The following is a 25,667-nucleotide window of genomic DNA, read 5'->3' on the forward strand; positions in this document are numbered from 1 at the left end:
CCGCCGTCCGCCGCCTGTACCATGGCCGACGAGCAGAGCGGGCTTCCCCTGCGGAGGTGGAGGCCATTCTACCGCGCTTTCCAGGCGATCGACGGCGTGATCGAGGCATGCGGCTACCCGCGCGCCGAGTTTCGTGACGTGCGTGGCGAGATCGTCGTGCTGCTCCGCGGCGCCACGGACGACGGCGTGGCCGAGCAGCTCTGCGCCGCGCTCGACGACGTCATGGTCGAATCCCTCAAGACGCTGCTGGTCGCGCCTCTCCCTCACGACCTGCTGGCATCCACCGATCTGGCAAGGACCGTCGGCGCCCTCGGCAACCACGGGTCCTCCCGGATCCGTAGCCTCGCGCGCGACGTCGTGCGCGGGTGGAGGGTGGCCGTCGAAGCCTCCTGCGCCACTGCTGTAGCGGTGAAGAAGAAACTCGACAATCTCTCTGCTGATCAGATCCCGCTCCCGCGCGCTGCCGTCGACGAGAAGAAGATGCTTCCCGCTGCTGCTGAGGTACACAACAAGAAGCCGCACGTACCACCAGCAAAGACGCTTCCTGCCGCTGCCGCCGCCGCCGAGGTGCACAGCAAGAGGCTACAAGTACCACCAGCAAAGATGCTTCCCACCGCCGAGGAACACAAGAAGCAGCATTATGTACCGCCAACAAAGACAATTCCGACCGCAGCAATTCTATCGAACCACCAGAAGAACATGAGTGAGACCAAGAAGTCGTCCGTCGCCGACAACGAGAAGATGGAGGCTACAAAACGCAAGCTACGGGAGGGTTACCAAAAAGCCGATGGAGTCAAGCGTCGGCGCAGCATCCAGACCATCAAGGAGGAGGAGGGGAAGCTGTTGGAGCAGAAGCAATGCAAGAAGGATGCGTCCCATCGTATGGAGAGAGGCCCAGTAGGATGTAGGACTAGGACCTCGTTAGGCGTCAGTCGTTCTAGGCCTCCTCCTTCTCACGTGCTTTAGGGCCGAATCTTGTTCTTAGGTAGTCATTATTTGTGCATTTTTAATGTTCTGTTTACGTGTAATGAGATAGAATCATCAGTCCCGAGACATAGCATATTTTATTCTGCTACTACCTGTCCAAGAGAAATTTTATCATATGAAATCGAGCCCATGTACAAAACTATTGAATAAAAGTCCATTCTCAATAAATCATTTAAAAAATAGAACTATCAAGTGCAAGGATTTGATTAGACGTTGTGACTTTTTATAATAAATTTGTCCACATCTCCCTTCGGACCCTAAGTTATATCATCTATTCTTTGTTTTTCTTAAGGTTTTCATAACTAGATTTATATTTTGATTTATATTTTTTAGATTCATTAGTTAAAGACATGATGTCGATAGTTGGATCTTGAAACACTAGCGTCTAGTAAGCTTATAAACATGCACAAACCGTGTGAAAAAGAATAATCAAATATTATAATTATTAAAGCATATTTGGAATTGAGGATTTTTTCGGTTTCCTGCATTTTTCCTATGAAAATGAACTGTTTTCTGTCAATTTCCTGTATGATTTCTCTAAAATTCTTGCATTTCAAAGGAGGCCTAAAAGATACACTAACAAAACAGGTGAATAAAAATTTAATAAATAACTTATACTCGTTGTTTGACACTAAGACGTTTGAATGGAAGACAAGACACGATGTGGGCTAGATAATAGAGTTACGACCTTGCACTGTGTAGGAAATATTTTGGGGCCCTTAGAAATTAGGGGCCCTATACAAGCACACCGGCCGCATACCCCATAATAGAGTTATGACCTTGCGCTGCGTAGGAAAAATTTTGGGGCCCTTAGAAATTAGGGGCCCTAAACAAGCGCATCGGTCGCACACCCCTATGTCCGATCCTGACTTAAACTAACATGATTTAACGTTATCAATTAACTATTACTTTATAAATATGTGAATCAAATGATACCTAAATAGATCCTATATATTTCCTGACAGTTCAGCTCACTAGTTCAGACTAAAATTTCAACCGTCTACAAGAATCTAGCGTAGGAAGAAAGAGATGCAACTCGAATCAGCTGACATGCATGCTGTGTCCGCTGAATGCAAAATGTTACCTTGTTCGATGCATGCGCAGGACGAACATCTACATCAACCCACCGCCGGTGGCGCTGCCTTTGGGAGGCGGATACGGCTACGAGGGGTCGTTCTTCGGCGGCTACGAATACAGCTACGGGTGGTCGCCGTTCTTGTTCGCCCCCGGTCCGAGTGTGTCCGTCGGGGTAGGCGGTGGCTTCGACACACTCATTCTCTTCTTGGCGCTGGGCGCCATTGTCGGAGCTGTCAGGCGGTTCCTCAACCGGAACTACTACTAAGTTGCCAGTGCTGCCAGACCAGGCTAGCTATTGGATTTAGCGAAGGCCACCGACGACCTTCTCTGTGCGTGATACGGAGGGATTTGCTCTCGTGAAATCCTAGGAACAGTATATTGTCGTTCAGTGAAATAGTTAGGCACATTAGTTAGGGACACTTGCAAATAAACAACCAAATACTCCATGGAATGGAGAGCCATCGACTACAAAGTGCATTATCAAAATGGATTCAACTGTATTATCGCAAAAGGAATTCGAGAGGTTCATTCCAAGTGTGTGGTTACAAAGAATTCCAAAGAGAAAATATTTGATTGAGTGTTGGTGATCGACTGTTGAGTACAGGGTTTGGGTGGCAGCAGGCATTACAAAACCGGTCGAAAACCGGTAAACCGATCTAGTTTCTTGTTAACGGACCAGATCGATATCGATTTTCTAGCTGTTTTTAAAAAAAGAAATCATCCAAAACTTTGAAACTTTGAAAAAGGTTATAAAAATTGGAAAAATAAATAGACTACAATGACAATAAAAAATACATCTAAATGATTAATAGAAATGTATAAAATAAATGGAGATAAAAAAATTACTTTCAATGATGATTTCATGAGTTTTCCCATGCCTTGGAATTGAGTTGGCATGATTTCATATACAATACTTTATAATAAATATGATAAATTTCATGTGTCACACGACTTTTACAAATTAGATGATTAGTTCATTTTGATGCTACGAAGTGGTATTAAAATAAATTAGTTTCTATCTTTCTTTCCAAAATTTAAGTGACATATTTCTAATTAACTCTAACAAATATGGTGTTATATCATAAAAAGTGTGATGCGACACTCTAATATATAAAACGTCTCATAAAACTACTCCTGTGAATAGAGTAAGCTGATAACGATCCCATTTATTTTCTTTCGTATTACATCGTGATCACACATCCAAATACTTGTTTAACAGGCTATGCTTTAACCACTACGAAAAATCTAGCAAATTCATAACATCTATCGACGCATTAGACCATATCTAACATTTCATCTATATAGTCACGCAAAATACTGTTTTGTACTATTTGCAGATTGGAGTTTGAATATAGATATGAATATAGGTAAACTGTTGAAGATAGCCTTACATTTCACTTTATTCCATTCACATACACCTAGTGTTATATAAATTTTAGCAGAAATATGGAGTATGGAAAGATCAATGTGACCCGATTCCCGATTCTCCGCGAAGAATTCTTCCATTAGGGCTAGTTTGAGAACCTCATTTTTCAAGGGATTTCCATTTTCATAAGGAAAATTAGTTCATTTTCCCTAGGAAAATTGAAATCCCTCGGGAAAATGGATTTTCCATATTAGTCCTTAGGTGATGGGACCCGTTAAACTTACACGTGACGATGTTTTTATGTAATAGTTAATAATAAAAATAAATAACTACCTTGTCAAAGATCACTCATTATACAAATGTGTTTATTTTAATATATATATAATGATTTTATATTTGACAATGTGTATAAGTGACAATGCTTTGGATTAATAACATATGAAATATATTTTAATTATAATTTAAGCGGGACGAGGATCCCAATAGGGATTTATCGTCGTGGGGAAAGAAATGTCCCCTACAAATATTCGTGGAGATCTTTGTGGGAAAAAAATTTGTCGTGAAGACAGGGACGCATTAAAACCCGACGGGGAATTCGATTCCCATCCCTAGTTGGTGCCCTCGTCTTCCACCTCAGTCTCCCACTGGAAAATGCAAACTATTTTTCATACCGCTACAACAGCCCCACATTCTTCCGCACTTTCTAGCATAGGGTGGCCGACGGTTTGGCAGGGCACGGCGGCCTCACCGGAGAGGTAGGGAGCGGGACCGCGAGCGTTGCTAGACTATTGCACACTAAGGGGTTCCATCAAAACGACCGGAGGCAGCAAGTGGTCGGCGGGCCACGTAAGGGGATGGAGCAGTAGGCGTATAAGGTGAAAATTTGATCATTATAACTAGTTCTGTATTTTTTAGGGGTGCATCTGCACCCCCTAAACTCAATATAGCTTTGCCCCTGGAGCCTTGCTCGGGCGACTCGAAAGTTTTCCCGAGGCGACGGTCGAGCTTTCCCTGACTTATGCCACAGTTGGCGAAGTGGTCGCTTGCGGGATTCGCAGCGAGAAGGTAGCAGAGATCGAGCTCGGGCGAGGCGGAGATGGCACCCGAGGACGAGCTCAGCATCGGGCGAGATGGAGATTGCGCCCGAGGGCGAGCCCAGCGTCGGGCGAGACAGAAATTTGCGCCCAAGGCCCGATCTGCTTTTCCTGTTGTATTAGATGTCCCATCTGGAGATGACAGGCGGTGTGCGTGCACAGTGGCGCGACCGTAATCATGCTGTTGCGCCTGGACGCATTTGGACATGCACAAGTGCAAGTCAGTTGCTAGCATCGACACAACATCGGTGGGGCAACGCATAGTCATAGAAAAGGATGACATTGCGAGCGTGCAGAGCATATCATGATTGTATAGGGATGAAAGTGGATATCTAAATTATTAGGACAATTTAATATTTTAAAAGATCCATATGAAATTTGTTGTTGATTTTTTCTTATGCTATCAAGAACATGATCACAAACAAGAATAAAATGTTGTATAAATTATTTGATGTGTTATTTTCTCCCTGCAATGAAAAAGGTGAAAAATATTCGTATTTGTATATCTGACTTTGTATATGAATTTTATATCTATATTTGATAAGATATATGATAAAATTAAGTCTTACCTTTTATAAATCTTTATAAGCTAAATGCTAAAAACGTGAATACAAATTTGCATAGAGGATTCTATATCATATTTGTTCGTAATAAAAAATTGATATTTAAATAATTATTTATTTCATCACTACAATTGCCTACTTGAAGAATGGCATCGCGCGACAAGATTTCCGTTCTGTTACGTATCGTGCATGGTGTTTTATTTGGGCTTTGGCCCGTTAAACTTAATTAGACTAATGAATCCATGTATAACTTTTTAAGTTTCACTCCCTGGTCCGAAAGAGACTATACTACTCAATGCATGTCCCCGTGTCTAGATCGATGCTAGTATCTATCAGTCTCTATCTATTCGTGTGCATGGCAACTGACAATGGCTAGCTAAGCTCTATATAACAAGGCGTGCCAATTCTCCTAGTCCCAGTTCAATCTATCTGCACCCACCCGTTCCGCTCGTCCACTGCTCGCACCCCCCTGACTCTACTCGTCGTCACCGGCTTGCCTACATCCGCCGCCGCTACCACGACACGAGGACAGCGGGCTTCCCCTGCGAAGGTGGAGGCCTTTCTTCCGCGCTTTCGAGGCCATCGTGGGTTCAAGAAACAATAAATTCGGAGTTACGATATGAATTTCGGAAGATTTTCGTGATTAAATAATAATAACTATATTCTATGTTGATTAATGTAAATCATATGAGAAAAGATATTAAGGAAATAGCTAATTCAACTTTAATCTAAGTTATAACTTGATTAAGGATTATATTTTAATCAAATTATAGATGGAACAATTTAGCTTTGTTTTAGAAAAGCTAATCTAGTAAACATGGGGCAAATCAATATTTAATTTTGAGGACATGTTAAATAGTAAAATAAGGTTTACTAAGGGGTAGATGACATTACTACAAAGATAACGCAACTTGAGCGGACTAAATCAGAGTTAATATGAAGAAAATATGGATTTTATAAGTTTGAAGGCTATTTTAATATTAATTTCATATTAAAGTCGAGTACCAATGACTTGTGAATTTCAGGGACTTGCTTGTGATCAGTTTCAGCAAAGAGGATCGCGGGTTGGTTTTATAAAACTCCGAGGGTTTCTTACGCAAGAACACCACAACCACATCGGTTGCATGCACCATGGACCATAGATCTGTAGACCAACAGTCCAGATTAAAAGCCCCTTAATGTTATGAACTGGTATTCAACACGGGCCACCGGATCAGGGATCCACGGTGTTGACGCTTTTTCGGAGCGCCAAATACTCAAGAAGAACCGGCAGCGGTGCTCTCTACACAGGGGCGGACGGTCCGCACGCGGGGCCGGACGGTCCGCGGCCTGGTGCGAGGCGCGGTGGTATTCTCTGCGCAGGGGCGGACTGTCCGCGGCCTGGGGCCGGACGGTCCGCGGCCTGGTGCGCGGCTAGGGCTTCTCTGCCTGACGGCCGGACGGTCCGCGCCCTGGGGCCGGACGGTCCGCGCGTACGCAGAGGCGGCGGAAGTCGCCGGCGGCGCCTGGATCTCGCTCCCGGGAGGGACCCCGTCGGGGAGGAGAGATCCTAGGTGGTGTCTAGGCTCGGGTCGGCCGACCTAGACTCCTCTAATCGACGTAGAGCCGAAGAGAGACGAAGAATTTGGGGATTGGGAGGCTAAACCTAAACTAGACTAGAACTACTCCTAGGATAAAATGCGAATAAAAGTTGTATTGATTCGATTGTTGATTACAAATCGGCCGTAGACCTCTCTTTTTATAGAGGAGGGGGGCTGGACCCTTTACACGACTGGATTCCGAGCTAATTCCGCAAATCTATCCAACAAACATAGCACAAAACTCGGAACCCTAAACTGCTCTGCGCATGCGCGGACCGTCCGGCCCACAGGCGCGGACTGTCCGGACCGCGGACCGTCTGGCCTCAGGGCCGGACCGTCCGCCCGCTCAATTTGAGGCTCAACATATGCCCCCCTGCCTTTTGGTGGAGCTGAGCAAACCAAAAGCAACTAACTCGATGTGATTACATCGGTTCTTTTAGGCATCTTGCCACATACTAGGATGGTACTGTTTGAGGAAACGCCCATTCAAAGCCTTAGGCAAGTCCTTGCCTTGTAATGTTTGTAGTAAATAGGCGTTGCCAGACATCACCTGTTTTACTTTATAAGGACCTTCCCAGCTTGGTGACCATTTCCCGAACTTCCGGTCTTTATTCCTTAGAGGCAGAATGGTCTTCCACACCAGGTCCCCTACTTGAAATGATTTTGCTTTGACCTTCTTGTTGTAGGCCCTGGCTACCATGATCTTGTCCTTTTCTATTGCTCCCAAAGCTATCATCCTCTTGTCGGTCACCTCATCAATATTATCAATCATTGAATCATAATAATCAGTAGCAGTTAGATCATTTTGTCTGGCGAACCTGACAGCATTCAAACTTATTTCCACAGGCAACACTGCTTCCTGCCCATAGACAAGCTCAAAAGGAGATACTTTAGTAGCCCTATGTTTAGATATCCTATGAGCCCATAAAGCTTCAGACAAAATCTTATGCCAATGTTTAGGATTATCAGATATTTTCTTTTTTATCAAATTAATCAATGTCCTATTGCTAGACTCGGCCTGACCATTGGCCTGAGCATAATATGGAGATGAATTAAGCAGCTTAATTTTGTATAATTCAGCAAATTCACGTACCTCCTTTGACATAAAAGAAGTACCTTGATCTGTAGTTAAGGTATGGGGAATGCCGAATCTATGAATAATATGCTCAGTTATAAACTCGATTACCTCCTTGTGTGTCATGTTCTTTAGAGCAACGGCTTCAGTCCATTTGGTGAAGTAGTCAGTGGCAACTAACACAAACTGATGCCCCTTTGATGATGAAGGATGAATTTCTCCAATAAAGTCTAATCCCCATCCTCTGAACGGCCAAGGCTTAATAATAGGATGTAATTCGGCTGCAGGGACCAACTGTAGGTCGCCGAATTTTTGACACACTTGGCAACCCTTGTAGTACTTGAAACAATCAGCTATCATACTAGGCCAATAAAAACCGGACCTTCGCAACAACCACTTCATCTTTGGAGCTGATTGATGAGTACCACAAATCCCTTCATGTACTTCAGCCATGGCTAATATAGCATCATCTGGGCCCAAGCACTTAAGCAGGATGTCATTGACTGTTCGGCGGTAAAGTTCGTTACTCATCAAAACATACTTGAAAGCTGTTCGCCGAATGTTTTTATCTGTTTTGATATTGGGATTTCGTAAATAATTAAGTATAGGTGTCCTCCAATCTCTTGCATCGGCTTCATTGTCAGCCGAATCGATTAAGAGAACATCTCTGGTAACCTCGGACGGTCCGGCGCCATCATGCGGACGGTCCGCGACCTGGGAATTTGGCTCTGCACTGGTTATCAGATTTTCAGTTTTGTGAAACTTCCCTCTCTTTATCCGATAACCTGATGCATCTTGTGCCAAATCGTTAGCTCTATGATTCTCAACTCTAGAGATATGCCGAATACTGAATTCGTCAAAAGAATGAATTATGCTCCAACATTTCTCAAGGTAACTATTTAGAGTACCATCAAAACATTGATATTCTTCTAACACTTGTTGGACGACCAGCTGAGAATCACCAAATACCTTCACATGTTTTACTCCCATACCATTTAAAAGTTCTAAACCGAATAGGAGGGCCTCATATTCAGCTTGATTATTAGTGCAATAAGTTTTCAATCGGCTAGAGAAGTCAAAGGAGACATTACTTGGTGAAACAAGCACAATGCCAATTCCTTGCCCTTCATTGCAAACCGATCCATCAAAATAGAAAGTCCATGGAGTAATAGTGAGGTATGACATGTCTAGTTCATGAATATCATTAACCCGATGTTCTACAATGAAATCTGCTATGACTTGGCCTTTCATAGATTTCAATGGTTCATAGGCCAAGTCATACTCTATGAGTGCATAAGCCCACTTACCAATTCTACCACTCATAATTGGGTTATGCAACATGTATTTGATCACATCGGTTTGACCAGAAACAGTGCAATGACTAGACAGTAAATAACATCTACATTTGGTGCATGCAAAAAACAAGCATAAGCATAACTTTTCAATAAAAGTGTACCTTGTTTCAGCATCCACCAACCTTCGGCTTAGATATGCCACCACATGCTCCTTCCCCTCAGTTTCTTGTGTCAGAACAGCCCCAATGACCTTATCCTCAGCTGCAATGTATAATCGAAATGGTACTCCTGCTTGTGGTGCTTTTAATACGGGAGCCGAAGATAAGTATTTTTTGATGAGATCAAATGCTTCTTGTTGTTCTGCCCCCAAGCGAATTCGGCATCATTCTTAAGCCGAAGAATAGGGGTAAACACATCAATCTTCCCGGCTAGGTTAGAAATAAACCTTCGTAAATAATTCACCTTGCCGAGGAACCTCTGTACCTCGACTTTACAGGTCGGAGGCCCCACATTCCGAATAGACTTGATTCGGTCAGGGTCTATCTCTATACCATGTTCATGTATGACAAATCCTAAAAACTTACCAGCCGACACTCCAAAAGCACATTTACGTGGGTTCATTTTCAAACCATACTGACGCATTTTATCAAAGGCCTTACGCAAATCAGCTATATGAGAACTAAACTCAGCCGATTTGACTACAATATCATCAATGTAGACTTCCACAGTGTTTCCTAACAACTCATGGAAGATCAGATTCATAGCCCTCTGATAAGTAGCACCAGCATTTTTAAGACCAAATGTCATGACAACCCATTCAAATAAACCAATGAAGCCTGGACATATAAAGGCCGTTTTAGACGCATCTTCTTCGGCCATGAAAATCTGATTATATCCAGCATTACCATCAAGGAAGCTAATAATTCTATTTCCTGATGCATTATTGATTAATGTGTCGGCTATGGGCATGGGATATTCATCTTTAGGAGTTGCTTTATTTAAATTGCGAAAATCAATGCATACTCTAAGCTTACCTGACTCCTTCTTCTCCACCGGCACAATATTGGAGACCCACTCTGCGTATCTGCAAGGTCTAATAAAATTAGCTTCTAGCAGCCGGTGGATTTCGTCCTTGATTCGTGGGAGAAGATCTGGACGAAATGTTCTAGCTTTCTGCTTGAAAGGTCTGAAACCAGGCTTAATAGGCAGCCGATGTTCGACAATTTCTCGGCTTAGTCCAGGCATTTCAGTGTAATTCCAAGCAAAACAATCTGAATATTCCTTTAATAGACCGATCATCTCATTTCTAGAATCGGTCTCCAGGGTCTTGTTTACAAAAGTCGGCCTTGGAGTTTTACCATCTCCTATGTCAATCTCCTCCAAAGGATCGGCCGATGTAAACCCCTGTCCTAGTTTATCAAGATCTCTGAATTCCTCTATCATGTCCCCCACAGAGGAATCAGATGATCTTTGCGTGATGGCGGACTTTCCGGTCTCGAGGACCGGATCATCCGTAATACTGTCTTTTCGCTGTGGTAGATGTTCGGTCTTAAAGTCCGAACTCTTTTGTGAAAGACCAGACCATCCGGCCTTGGCGGCCGAACTGTCCGTGACCAAAGACTCATGAACTTTGTGTGTATTCATCATTTAACTTTATTTAGGATTTAGCCGATTCTCCATCGGCTCTAGCATTACAGGAATGAAACCTTTCTTATCTATACTTATGAATTGATAATCAGAAAAGTCTACTCCTGTGAGACATGTAGCAGTCTCATAAGTCCAGAGTACAGGGGCATCAGCCACAGCGATGCAGGCCGATACATCAGCATGTACTTGTTCTATGTCATCGCCTACCCATTGTATCAGCATTTGATGTAATGTAGAAGGTATACATTGATTGGCGTGAATCCAATCTCTGCCTAGGATTAAACTGTAATTTCCTTCTACATCAGCGACGAAGAATGCAGCAGCAAGGGTCTTAGTCCCGATGGTTAATTCAACGGACGTGACTCCCCTGGCTTTTGATCGAACTATCAGTTCCAACACCGCTGAGGGTCATGTTGGTCTTGACAAGTTCGTCATCTTGTTTACCTAATTTTCTGTATAATGAATAAGGCATTAGATTTACAGCCGCCCCTCCATCTACCAACATCTTAGCAATCGGTATCCCATCAATGTGACCGCGCACGAAGAGCGGCTTTAAATGATTTACCGATTCTTTTGGTTTAGTAAAGGCGGCTTCTTTAGGACCAAAATCAAACTGGGCAACAACAGGTTCATCGTCGCCGATAATAGTACAATCGGCAGAAAATGTAATAATATTTACATCCATACCTGGGTGTTCTGGAGAAGCCTCGTAGTCAACCAGGTCTTCTCCCAGCAGGTCGTCCTCTTCCATAGATGTTGTCGTGTCATTGGAGGCTTCCTGGTGAACGGCGGACGGTCCGCGTGCGGTGGCCGGACGGTCCGCGCCTGGTGCAGGTTGTCCAGAGACTTCCTGGTGAGCGGCGGAAGGTCCGCGCGTAGGGGCCGGACGGTCCGCGTTTGGTGCAGATTGACTTTCTATTTCTGTGGCCGTTTGTTTTTTTCTCAACGGCCTTCGGTCTCCATTTCTTTTGCGGTGGCGGGTATAATGGATGTGTGTCATTAAATGTCTTTTCCGCCTCTTTCTCCTGGCTCTCCTTTGCTCTTAGGCGCTGTAATTTTCTCTTTTGGGATCGTGTCAATCCCGCTGGGCACCATCGAGGCATGGAGTATTTTGGATCGGCTGTTTTGATGGTAGCCGTATCCTTTTCGGTTGTATTGGCCGATTCGCCGAAAATCATCGGCCCTTTATTGTCTCCCTGTATGACAACATCTGCGGTGCCTATTTTGATGATGTCCCTTTTTGTTGTTTTTTGAGTTGCTGCAGGCATATGCCCCCCTGCCGGATTGGTCGGCCTTGAAGGCCGAGTAGTCCGGCAATCCTGTTGGGTTTGTGCCTGGTGACCGGATTGAGCAGTGCTCAATTGGTCTTGTACTGGTGGCGTCAACCTGTTGAAGACAGATGTTTGGGGTGCCCCCCAGGCGGGGTACTGTGGCATCCCAAATGGATATGGTGGCATGCCCCACATTTGAATTGGGACATATGGCGGAGGTAAATATGTGTACGGATATGGCATAGGTGAATATGGAGGTGGAGGTGTCCATGCAGGTATGTTAGGTCTTACTAGTATAGTATGACCTTTCATTTCTTCCGATTGGTGGGGTGGTCCAATCGGCCTGACCTGGCGCTGCTCATGAATGGGTGAGCGGGGTCGCTTTGCTGGCCGGTCACTGGGGCCGGCCTTCTTTTTTACGTATTTAGACAATAATTGATCAAAAGTTGGGTCGGCTTTAACCAACCGACCAGCTGCTTTAAATGTATTTGTTTTCCACGTACCTATCTCTGGTCGTCGTGGTTTGAAAGTACGTGGACGTTGTGAATCCTGAGTACGGCCGGACCGTCCGCCGGAGCTCTCCGGACCGTCCGGTGGAGTCCCGGACCGTCCGCGCCTACGTGCCGGACCGTCCGGGATACGCAGCACGGGCTCCTGCATCTGTCTCCCTGTCTGCGCTTGCCCCCGGTACTGGAGGCTGTGATGGTCACCTTTAGGGTCTCCCCTCCATCGGGAGTCTTCTCGGCCACCACTTTCCTGCAAGAAACTTTACGATCCCCATCGGCCTCTTTAGCATTGCCGATGATTGTCTCTTTGCCTTTATCGGCTGTGTTTGGCCGAACTAGGACTTTCTTGCCCTCGAAGTCAATCATGTTCATCGGAAAGGGCTCTGTATCCACCTGCATTTCCTGAAATTTCAATCGTCCTTCGTTAATGGCCGATTGAATCTGTCGACGGAATACATTACAATCATTAGTGGCATGAGAAAATGAGTTATGCCACTTGCAGTACGCACGACGTTTTAGCTCGTCGGCGGATGGAACAGTGTGATTTATTTTAATATTACCATTTTTGAGTAATTCATCAAATATTCTATCACACTTACCAACATTAAATGTAAACTTAACCTCCTCTTGTCGTTTCTTTTGAACCGGCTGTAAGGAGGCACAAGCCGAAGATTTGGCCTGTTTTGGCCAAACCATTTCAGCAGCGTACACTTCTGCTGACTCGTCATCTGAGCTACTTTGGTCGCATTCTACTATATGTACGTTGTGACGTATTGTTTTAGCCGTTTCTTTGCTCCGGCTTTCGCAAGCCAAAGCTCTCTGGTGTAACTGTGCTAGTGTAAAAAATTGGATGCCTTCTAGTCTTTCTTTTAAATAATATCGTAGACCATTAAAGGCTAATCCTACTAGCTGTTTTTCTGCTAAATGAATTTGAAAGCATCGGTTTCTTGTATCTCGGAATCTCCGGATGTAATCATTAACCGATTCATCTTTTGCCTGTCGCAACGACACTAAATCTACCAAATCCAACTCATAGTCACCGGAGAAAAAATGATCATGAAATTTTTGTTCTAAATCCCCCCATGATGAAATGGAATTAGGAGGTAAAGTGGCGTACCATGCAAATGCAGTTCCTGTCAAAGATAACGAAAATAAACGTACGCGAAATGCCTCTGTGTCGGCCAACTCTCCTAATTGTGCTAAAAATTGGCCTATGTGTTCACGTGTGTTCTTCCCTTGATCACCCGAAAATTTTGTGAATTCGGGTATCCTGGTTCCCTGTGGGTATGGGTGGTGATCAAATCGGCTATCGTAAGGTTTCCGATATGATTGCCCCCCAGGGACCATGCTTACTCCGAGCTTATCTCGGAACGCCCCGGCTATTTCTTCCCTTACTATATCAATGGCAGCCGGTGCGAGACCACCGGCTCTCTGGTCAAACATAGGTGGGGTTGGCTGGATATTAGCATGTTGTCTTTCCCCCCATTGGTTTGAGTTACGTGTTGCATTTCCATTTGCTCTATATGGCTCATATGTTTGATCGTTTCTTTCCGGCCTTCTAGGTGGGGCCGGAAAGCTTTCCTGGGCTTTGGATCCTGAATTAATGGGCTGGTGCATTGCATAGTGTGATGGGAAGTGTTGCTGGGACGGGTGAGGATTCAGGTAGCAATCCTCCTCAAAAAGGTCATGCGCGGACTGTCCGGTCATTGGCCCGAACCGTCCGTGATTATGTGCGGACCGTCCGTCGTTGTACGCGGATGGTCCGACTGGGTAGTTTAGATTCTGTGTCGTGTGTGGTGGTTCGGGCACATATCTAGGTAACTCATTAAAAATAGGCCCAACTGTTGTTGGCCCGGACGGTCCGTGCTCACGTGCGGACGGTCCGGGCATGTGCAGATCGGCTGGTTTGCTGCCGATTTGCGGTTGCTTAGGGTATGTGTCCATCGGCATCCCATAAAGGGGTTGTGACTGGTCGTGACAACCTGTAGCCGATGTGTTACACGCGTTATCTCCTAACTCAACCTCGTGCGAAGGAAAATTTGCGGTACTAGATTTATCAAATGCACGTACTAGTCTCTTAAGATCGCTTTGCATATCCCCTATGATGTTCTGCATTTGTTCCCGCTGATCTTCTACATAATTTCTAAGAGATTGCAGATCGTTGGTATTACTTACATTGGGGATATCTGGCGTGGGTTGGAGCGAAGCCGGATCCGTCGCCCGATGTCGGACGATCTTGTTGTTCCTGTCCACTTTGAAGTTGGCCAAGAACTTTGCTTTCGCCTCCTGGATCATCCGTTCCTTGTGCTCCTCGAACTGGAGCTGCTCGTCAGCCGACAAGGTTTCCCAAGTCGGCTCTATGATGTTGCTTGGAGAAATATCAGAGCTATCCCTTGAACCGGCCATTGAGGGCCGATTTGATGAGCTTAGATGTGTTTTCCCCAGCGGAGTCGCCAAAAAGTATGTTGACGCTTTTTCGGAGCGCCAAATACTCAAGAAGAACCGGCGGCGGTGCTCTCTGCACAGGGGCGGACGGTCCGCGCGCGGGGCCGGACGGTCCGCGGCCTGGTGCGAGGCGCGGTGGTATTCTCTGCGCAGGGGCGGACTGTCCGCGGCCTGGGACCGGACGGTCCGCGGCCTGGTGCGCGGCTAGGGCTTCTCTGCGTGACGGCCGGACGGTCCGCGCCCTGGGGCCGGACGGTCCGCGCGTACGCAGAGGCGGCGGAAGTCGCCGGCGGCGCCTGGATCTCGCTCCCGGGAGGGACCCGTCGGGGAGGAGAGATCCTAGGTGGTGTCTAGGCTCGGGCCGGCCGACCTAGACTCCTCTAATCGACGTAGAGCCGAAGAGAGACGAAGAATTTGGGGATTGGGAGGCTAAACCTAAACTAGACTAGAACTACTCCTAGGATAAAATGCGAATAAAAGTTGTATTGATTCGATTGTTGATTACAAATCGGCCGTAGACCTCTCTTTTTATAGAGGAGGGGGGCTGGACCCTTTACACGACTGGATTCCGAGCTAATTCCGCAAATCTATCCAACAAACATAGCACAAAACTCGGAACCCTAAACTGCTCTGCGCATGCGCGGACCGTCCGGCCCACAGGCGCGGACTGTCCGGACCGCGGACCGTCTGGCCTCAGGGCCGGACCGTCCGCCCGCTCAATTTGAGGCTCAACACACGGCTCATAATACGATCGCGCGTTGATCACATCTGAGCCCTTGGATCATCGATCATGATTTAATTAACTGAAGGGTTTTTCATCCTTCTAATCTACACTGCCCACGATGGAATCAACGGTCCAAAGACCCTCATCCCACAGCCGAGCAGAGCGGCATCGCGCACCAACGAGGCGGCGGCGCCATCGCCGGAGTTGATGCTCCCGCGCGCTGATGCCCTAACACAGTCGCGGATAAGCCGGTATGAAGCGGAGAGGATCATGAATCGGGTGTAGGGATCCTTACTCGAAACTGTGGTGGTGGTTGCACGGCTCACGTCATGAGGTGGCACACGGCGGAGGAAATGCTCCGTTGAGCAATTTTGAGGTCCCCTAGCATCAACTCCACCCCGGTGAAGCTTTGAACGCACGTGGAGAGCTCGGGCGACACTCCTTGGCTTGTTGCCGAGATCCCTTTTGACAATGCAACACGCGCAGCGGCGTTCTCCGCTCTTCCTCCCTACGTCGGTGGCACCGTCGGTGTAAACTAGCTTCCCGATGAGGACTGTCGCGTCCAGGGCTGGCGAGGCTGCCTAGCGACGAATGAAGGGGGTGGGGGGGTATGCGATGCCTGGGGCCGTTTATATCTACATCAGAGATTCATGGTAGAGGAGATAAGGTAGCATGGACACGAGTTTGTTGGGAGTTTGTTGTATCGGAGAAGGGATGAGGACGACGCTGGACAGACATGCCCACCTGGCGGCAACACAAGATAGAGGACACTGGGGTTACGACTTTTCATGAATGCGCCTCTGCGGCGGGGTTCGAGTTGGGCCGATAGGTGGCCCATGTGGGCATGCGTCACGTGGGGTGGGAAAGGGACTGGGCCATGAATCTAAGTGGCTCGATTAGGTAAGTTGGTTTCGTTTTGTTTTTTTCTATTTGTTAAGTTGGTTTCGTTTTGTTTTTTTCTATTTGTTCTTTTATCAGTTTTTTAAATTCACATAAAAATCCAAACTCCAAATTTATGTTCAAATGCAACAATCCAAAATCTCGGCATGAATGCAAATTATATATATTTATATATTTATATATTTATATATTTATATTAATTATTTTATTCCTTTGTTTAGGCAAGGGCTCAGAATATGCCATACACACATTTTGTTTCATTTTAGGAAAATATTACTTTTGAGTATGTGATCAAATTTGAAGTTAACAACCATAAAGAAATGAATGTCCATTACCTTACTTATATAGGGGAAAATATATAATCTTTACTAGGGATTCTTTTACTTAAAATACTTTTAAAAAGTGTTAAAGGTTACAAAGGAAATAATGAATAGAATGAAAATCTTTCTTCTAGTTATTGCTTTCAACTTAAACTTTAGTTTTAGGATTTGAATCTAAATTTTGAACTACCCAATTTTTTTACATTACTATTGACTTAATTTAGAAAAATGTACTTTATAGAGAAAGTAATTTATTATTGAAAGCCATTTTAACTCAATCTTTTGAAGAAACGTTTATAAATCCCAAAAATAGAATTTTGGGTGTTACAAGGAGTCAAGCAACACGAGTAAGGATGTATTTCTGTGAACATATATTATTTTTTATTGAGGTTGTTCGGTCATGTATGAGATTGTTAGATTATGTTTTCTGAACCCATATACAACAGGTGAATAATAATATCAGTCGTACATCAGTTGTTCCTAAAGTTGGAATGACTTTTGATTCAGAGGACACCGCTTATGACATGTACAATAACTATGCTGGCGGGATCAGATTCACCATTAGAAAGAGCACGACAAGACACTTGCTAGATTATGTATTCCTTAACACTAGTCATCACCTTTTTTATGGCATATTTAACTCACTGTTGCTAAACATCTTGGGCATGTTATTCAGAAGCATCATCGAAAGTTTATGCCTGATTTTAAGAGTTGTCTATATGAAGAAAGATCAAAGATTTACTTCAATAAAAAGAGGCATGACTTGTTGAGGGAGTACAATCTTGAGGATAATGTATGGATGTCAAACCTAAATGAGTTGAGGGATGAATAAAGTTGTCAATAAAAGATTTCATAGGAAATTGGGTCTTTCGGAGCTCCTCATAGAATGTGAGAAGGTATTTGCTAGTCTTCGTGCAAATGAGGTGAATGCATATTTTCATTCACGACAAAAGATTCTGGCTACTTATAGCCCAAATTACCTATGTTGAAGACTGCGACCGAATCATATACAAGGATAATATTTTTAGAGTTTGAGACAGAATTTAAGGATCAATTTTTATTAACCGGCCAATTGTTGCACGACGAGGGGTCAATATTGACATACATGGTTACACAAATGCAATCTTCTCTTGGAGCATTAGTTTGATTTTACACTGCAGATATGACAATCAGTTGTTTGTGTAGAAAGTTCGAATCTATAGGTATATCATGCAAGCATGCCCTTAAAGTCTTTAACATAAAAGATATTTTGTTTTTGCCATCACAATATATACTGAATAATAAATGATCAACCATATCCCACGAAAAGAGAAAAGGGAAGAAAAAGAAAAGTGGCACTAACAAAGGTACTTATTGATCCTACTAATTCTATCAAAAGAATCATTATTATGTGGCCTGCTTTTTTATTTATTGATTGGTTTAAGTTATATTACTAATTGTAGGAGAGTATTGTCATACCCGAATTTAAGGAACAAAGCCGGGTGCATCTCATATATGCGCTAGAGAAGACAACACATATAATAACAGAGTGCATAGAGATAAATTTCATAATTATCATAAATGTACTTATTACATAGCGGAAGTCTTACAAAAATAAATAATAAAATAAATCAAACTAAATATTAATTTCCTGGCGCCGCAAAGCTGACTGGGAGACGCCACCTAGATCAAGTCGAATGCCTCAGTGTTAGGCGGCTCCTCTTCGACCACCTGTTCTTCTCCTGTGAGGGGGTGTGAGACAGCAAGAGTGAGCTCACATACATTCATAGCTCAACAAGTTGTGGGGAATAATGTGCATGAACTCACCCAAAGGTGGGAGTTCATGTGAAGTGTAAGGCTGATCAATAAAATAAAGGTTGAACTTGAAGCTGAGCATTGCTTTTATAAGTTGGTCAAAATTTTATTAGCAATTACTAAGTATAAGTAAATACCAAACCTTAGTAATAATAAGTAAAAGTAATAATAAAATAATCCCAATGCGATGAATAATGATAAATTGAGTTTTAATTCCATAGATTAATCATGTGAGGGTCCGAGCTGCTCATGACCGTGAGCACGACTAGTATACCAGTTTTACACTCTGCAGAGGTTGCACATCTTTACCCACAAGTCATGTTACCCATCTACCAAGAGACGACCAATCCCATACACCTCTACCGAGGAGGCGAGGCAGGGATCCCTTGCCTGACCGCCATCACAGCAAAATCAACCAAGGACCTCCCTACACTAACCACTCCCCTACTACCCTTGCCCCTATCGGGTAAGGTAGTCATCCACTAGATTTCCTGGTTAATCAGCCAAGGGCATCCCATACTACCCTTGTGGTAGCACTGTTTTCCCTGGTGGTCGCTCCATGTTCCCCTTAACATAATGATATTAACATGAATAGTAACAATAAACAGAGAATGAAAGTGTAATCATGAATAATGTATCTCCATTCCCAGAACCACAATAAGCAATAGCAAGCACTACCCAAAAATATTCAGTGGCAAAACAAGGTATAAAGATAGCCAAAACTTGGGTAACCTATTGGATCCCATCAAAATTAACCTATGCAGATCATTATGATTCATAAGAAACATGGCTGGGTAAAAATAAGTGATCAAGGGCACAACTTGCCTTCAATGAGCTCCTGCTCAGCAACTTCTATCTGCTGGACCTCAGGATCCACAGTAGCTTGCTCGTCTACTCGCATCAACACAATACATGCATTGTATAGCAAAATTAACATCAGACCAACATGTAAATAAAATACACAATAATAATCTACACACTAAAATACGATCCTAGAAACATGAATCATAAATTTTGGAGTTATAGATTTTAAGATATGAATTTCCAAAGGTTTTACGTATTTAATACAAGGTTAAGTGAGAGATAAAATTAAATGTGTCTTTCATGGCAAAACAGTGACACTAATGGATAAACAATAATATTATAAAATTATAGAAATTAGAATGGGTTAATTTGGACTAAGTATGCATTTTATATGAATTAAACAAATTACAGCCAATATTTTCATATTAAAGATCCATTTCTAATTAATATTCTCTGATTTTATAACACCTTGGACTGGGCGCCAATTACCAGAGACAGTAGGGGGGCTTGGCGCAAGTAAACCCTAGACTCATACTGCACCGTGGTTGGACTGCGGGTTGAAACCGAGAAAACCTAGGGTTTCTTATACAAATGTAACAGTCGAAGGGGTATCGGCCGATTACAGCTGTCCGATCTGAAACGAGGCGCCTAGATTAGATCGGTCGAGGTCCCGCTCCCACTTCCCCAACCACCGTTGGATCGGGGATCCACGTCTAGGATCTGACCAGAGCTATTATAAACTAATACTTGCTTACAACCGCCCGATCCGCGATCAACGGTACAACTCAAATGCGGTGAAGGGGTATTGCAATTTCTAATCTAAGTCGTCTAGAACTGATCCGGCGGTCAATCCGCCCCGCCCCAGACACTGCTCAAACTCCGGCGGCGCACAGACCAGTGACGGCGGCACCATTGCCGGAGCATGCGTCACCAGCGATTGCCGCCCCTAAACTCTACTCCGATCGCAGAAGTACGAAGCGATAACTGTAGGGCATTGCGTAGGACGCTACTCACCACGATTTGAAGAGGCGAACTTAGCTCCCCACGGCGCACGGCGGAAACCGAAGTTCGACGTGCAATTACACGCGTTTCGGTGGGGTTCGACTCGAATTGAGGGCACAGACGGCTTTCCCAGACGAAGGCGATCTTCCAGGACAACGCTGAGGACAGACAACGCGCGGTGATGAGATTCACCGACGGCGGCTTCTTCCCGGGTGGACACGACGTTGGCTTGCAGTGGGGTTAGTGGCGGTCGTGAGGGCAAGAATGATGGGAGAACTATGCGTGCCCGGGGGTCATGGCACTATAAGGGCGCGTACGTGGTCAGCGCTTCAACGCCCGGGGCCGGATTCCGTGATTTTTGCCGCAGCGGCGACCCGCCATGCGCGCGAGATGGCGTGATGGAGGCGAGCGGGTCTTGCGGCTGGTGCATGGGCCCCGCGTGACAGCGAGCGTGCGATGGCGCCCAAATAGCTGACATGCGGGCCAGGTTCATCAGCGAAAGACGCGAGCGCGAGGGAGGGGTGGCTGGCCAGTGGGGCCAGCGCAACAGCGAAACAGCATCCACGCGAGGGGGAGGAAGCTGACACATGGGCCCATGGTGTCGGCGCCAGGCTTCTGGTGTTGGGCTGCGCGGTGTGCTGGGCCAGAAGTGGAGTCAGTCGGCCCATGTAGCTTTTTATTCTTTTCTTTTTATCTTTTCTTTTCTTTTCTCTATTTCTAAGTTCAATTTGAATTCAAACTTGTGCCAAATTTATTCTCTATTATTTTTGTGAAATTAAGAAGTACCAATTCTGAAAATAAAATTTTTCTTTATATTATATACTCTCCTTTCTTTTCTCCCCTTTTTCCTTTAATTCTTCACCTCATCATCATTATTATATTTTTATCCATTTTATTATTATTGTATTAAATGCACAAACAAAACTCCAATATGATGCAATGGTTTATTTGTGTCTTAGTAAAGTTTTACTCATTTTTAAACATGATCAGTCACATGTGATGATAGGTAATGGTCACCAAACATTGAGATCAACTCTATTTTTATTGTTTACATATTTGGGTATTACAAATCCTACCCCCCTTAACAAGAATCTTGTCCTCGAGATTTAGGAAGGACTAGGGAAAAGACGGGGAAAATCTATTCGTAGCTCTTCTTCTCTTTCCCATGTAGCCTCATCCTATCCATGATGAATCCATTGCACTTTGCACATTTTTATTCATTTTACTTCTTGTGACTCGAGTCAGTGTATCGAGAATCTTGATAGGATATTCTGCATAAGTCAGATCATCTTGAACACTAAGGTCCTCCATTGGTAGCTGCTCTTGAGGTACCCTGAGACACTTCTTCAATTGTGATACATGGAAGACATCATGTACATCCGCAAGATGATCAGGTAGTTCCAGTTGATATGCAACTTCTCCCACTCGCTTTAAGATCAAGAAGGGTCCAATAAAGCGAGGGGACAACTTTCCTTTGACTTTAAATCTTCGCATACCCCGGAGTGGTCACACCTTCAAATAGACATGATCACCCTCCTTAAACTCTACCAGTCTTCTCCGGGTATCAGCATAGCTTTTCTGCCTTGACTGCGCAGTTCTCAAATTCTCCCTAATTTGATGGACTTGTTCCTCTGCCTCTTGTATAATCTCTGGTCCAAAGAATTGCCTTTCACCAATTTGATCCCAATACAATGGAGTCCTGCACTTTCTGCCATACAAACCTCAAACGGGGACATTTTCAAACTGGCCTGGTAGCTATTATTGTAAGAGAACTCTGCATATGGTAAACTCTTATCCCAACTACCACCATGTTTAAGAGCACTAGCTCTTAACATATCTTCTAGTACTTGGTTGGTTCTCTCGGACTGCCCATCAGTTTGGGGATGGTAGGCCGAACTAAAATTCAATCTTGTATCCAAGGACCCGTGCAACTTCTTCCAATACCGAGAAGTAAACTGTGATTCCCAGTCTGACACAATCTTCTTTGGCACACCATGTAAGCATACAATATGTGTCATGTACAATTCTGCTAGCTTGGCTCCTGAATACGTTGTCTTCACTGGAATAAAGTGGGCTACTTTAGTTAGCCTGTCCACAATCACCCATATAGAGTCATACCCAGCAGATGTGCGGGGTAATCCCACAATGAAGTCCATGCCAATCTCTTCCCATTTCCACTCAGGTATCTTAAGCGGGTGCAGTAAACCAGCAGGTCTTTGATGTTCCACTTTCACCCTCTGGCAAACATCACATAGTGCAACATGTGAAGCAATGTCCTTCTTTAATCCATACCACCAATACTTCTGCTTCAGGTCCTGGTACATCTTAGTACTACTAGGGTGGATAGAATAAACTGAGTCATGTGCCTCCTTCAATATGGTTTCACGAAGACTATCGATATCAGGAACACAAATCCGATTCTTGAACCATATCGTGCCCTGCTCATCTTCCGTGAAATTTGGGCCTCTACCGTCTGTTATCAGATCCTTGATCTCCTGAATTTTGGCATCACCGATATGACCCTTTCGTATTTCTTGCCCTAAGGTAGGTTCCAATTCGATGGTAATTCCTTCAGTATGAGCAACTATCCCCAGATTGAGCCTCTCAAAATCTTCTGCTAACTCATCGGGTAACTGGGTGACAATAGCTGCATGGACCTGCCCCTTCCAACTCAAGGCATCCGCAACCAGATTCGCCTTGCTTGGATGATAGTGAATTTCCAGGTCATAATCCTTGATGAGCTCCAACCATTGGCGTTGCCTAATGTTAAGATCCTTCTGAGTGAAAATGTATTTTAAGCTCTTGTGATCAGTGTAGATTCAGCACTTGGTTCCCATAATATAATGTCTCCAAAACTTGAGAGCATGCACAACGACTGCCAGTTCCAAGTCATGAGTAGGGTAGTTCAACTCATGTTTCCGCAACTAACAAGACGCGTAGGCAATGATGTGTCCTTCCTGCATAAGCACACATCCCAGGCCTTGGAGACTTGCATCACAATATATATCAAAATTCTTCTGTAGATCTGGCATAATCAGCACTGGAGCAGCCATCAACTTAGATCTCAATTGATCGAAACTCTCTTGGCATTCCTCAGTCCACTTAAACTCCTTGCCCTTCTCCAACAATGAGGTCATAGGCTTAGCAATCTTGGAGAACCCTTCAATGAATCGCCGGTAATAACCTGCGAGTCCCAAGAAACTCTGGATCTCCGAAACTGTACTTGGTGTCTTCCAATCCATTATCGCTATTACTTTATCCGGATCCACGACAATTCCTCCCTTGGAGATGATATGCCCAAGAAAATGTACTTCATCAAGCCAGAAATCACACTTGGTAAATTTGGCATAAAGCTGATTATCCCTAATTTCTGTAGCACCATCCGCTAATGCTCCTCATGCTCACTATCATTCTTGGAATAAATGAGAATGTCGTCGATGAATACTACGACAAATTTATCAAGGTACTCCATGAACACCTTATTCATCAGATTCATAAAATAAGCTGGTGCATTGGTTAAGTCAAATGACATGATTGTGAATTCATATAGAGCATATCGGGTTGAGAAAGCCGTCTTGGGAATATCAGATGGCCTAATCTTCATTTGATGGTAGCCCAACCTGAGGTCAATCTTAGAGAACACCCTAACACCTCTCATCTAATCAAATAAGTCATTAATACGAGGTAACATGTACTTGTTCTTAATGGTAACATCATTAAGTGATCTATAGTCCACACACATCTGTTGTGAACCATCCTTCTTCTATACAAACAGCACTGGTGCTCCCCAAGGTGAGGAACTCAGACGAATGTACCCTGCCTCCTGCAACTCTGTTAACGGCTTCTTAAGTTCTTGTAACTCTTCTACGGACATTCGGTAGGGGCGTTTAGAAATAGGAGCAGTCCCAGGTAAGAGATCAATAACAAACTCAACTTCCCTCTCCAGTGGCATCCCTGGTAACTCCTCTGTAAAGACATCTGGAAAATCCCTAACCACACGGATGTTGTCACCAACAAACTCCTCCACTATAAAGAACATCGCACATCTGGAAGAGGTAGTTACTGCAATTTCAACTTGAAATCTTTCTCCTTTAGGGCTGGTGAGTTCTACAGTACCCCTACCACATAGTATACTGGCCTTTGCCTTTCTTAACCATGACATACCAAGGATCAGATCTATACTACTTGCCTCTAATATTATAGCAGTAGCCCAGAATTCTCTTCCCATAATTGTTAATGTCAATCTTTGTGTCATATGATTTGCCTCAACAGGCCCTTTAGGTGTAATTACTATCATTGGTGTTTTCATATTTTGCAGTGGTATCTCATTTGTGTTAGCATATCGAGCAGACATAAATGAATGTGTAGAACCAGAATCAAATAATATGGTCGCAGGAATTGCATTAATATAAAACATACGAAGTGCGATGTCAGCACCATCAGGAATAGCATCCGCGCTGACTTGATTAACCCTAGCAAAAGAGTATCCCTTGTCAGGAGTCTGTTGCTTGTTCTGAGCTGGTGTACCAGAATTCCCCACCGGACAAGCATTAGCATAGTGCCCAACCTGACTGCACTTGAAGCATGTAGGGCCAGTCTTATGTCCTGTAGGCCTCGCCAGGGTGCCAGTGGGGGCAGCCTGACGAGTGGGAGGTGTCTGTGGAGACCCCTGTGGAGTGTACTGAGCTAGGCGTGGTCCTCCTCCTGGATGATTTGGTGTACCCTGTGGAACGTAGCGAGGATGAACACTGCTGCTACCGTGCCCCTGGGTAATGGCCTTCCTCTTCAAATCTCCCAATTGAACACGCTTGTGTTCAATAGCAAGAGCCTTATCCAGTAGTCTCTGAAATGATGGAAATGTGTGAGCAACCAGTGCATACTGTAGGGGCCCATTGAGTCCTTCTGTGAAGTGCTCTTGCTTCCTTTCATCATCTGCCACCTCATCAGGAGCATATCTTGATAGCTGGATGAATTTGTCACGGTACTTGTTGACAGACTTGTTGCCTTGCTTCAATGACAGAAACTCCTTCTTGATCTTCATCAATTCAGTAGGAATCTGGTAGTTTCCGAACTGAGTTGTGAATTCCGCCCAAGTAATAGTATCAGCAGCATCATGGGCAGCAACATAAGAATCCCACCAGTCAGCAGCAGGACCTGTCAGACGATTAGAAGCATAAAGAACCTTCTCCCGGTCAGAGCATTGGGTGATGTTGAGCA

General features: G+C 44.4%; 2 protein-coding genes across 2 annotated transcripts in view; both read left to right on the plus strand.

Moving 5' to 3' along the window:
* Window positions 1–1,107, plus strand: LOC118472213 (uncharacterized). The gene has a single exon (XM_035960021.1). It carries the CDS (start codon window positions 22–24, stop codon window positions 964–966), a length of 945 nt encoding a protein of 314 aa, XP_035815914.1. The 5' UTR covers window positions 1–21; the 3' UTR covers window positions 967–1,107.
* Window positions 1,108–2,083: 976 nt separating this feature from the next.
* Window positions 2,084–25,667, plus strand: part of LOC118472306 (uncharacterized) — a 34,262-nt gene continuing 10,678 nt past the window's right edge. The window contains exons 1-2 of the mRNA XM_035960287.1: window positions 2,084–2,304; window positions 5,620–5,670. Of these exons, the coding sequence (XP_035816180.1) occupies window positions 2,084–2,304; window positions 5,620–5,670 (272 nt within the window). The remainder of the gene's footprint in view (window positions 2,305–5,619; window positions 5,671–25,667) is intronic.

This window comes from Zea mays, chromosome 6 (assembly GCF_902167145.1).
Source record: "Zea mays cultivar B73 chromosome 6, Zm-B73-REFERENCE-NAM-5.0, whole genome shotgun sequence".
Taxonomy (NCBI): domain Eukaryota; kingdom Viridiplantae; phylum Streptophyta; class Magnoliopsida; order Poales; family Poaceae; genus Zea; species Zea mays.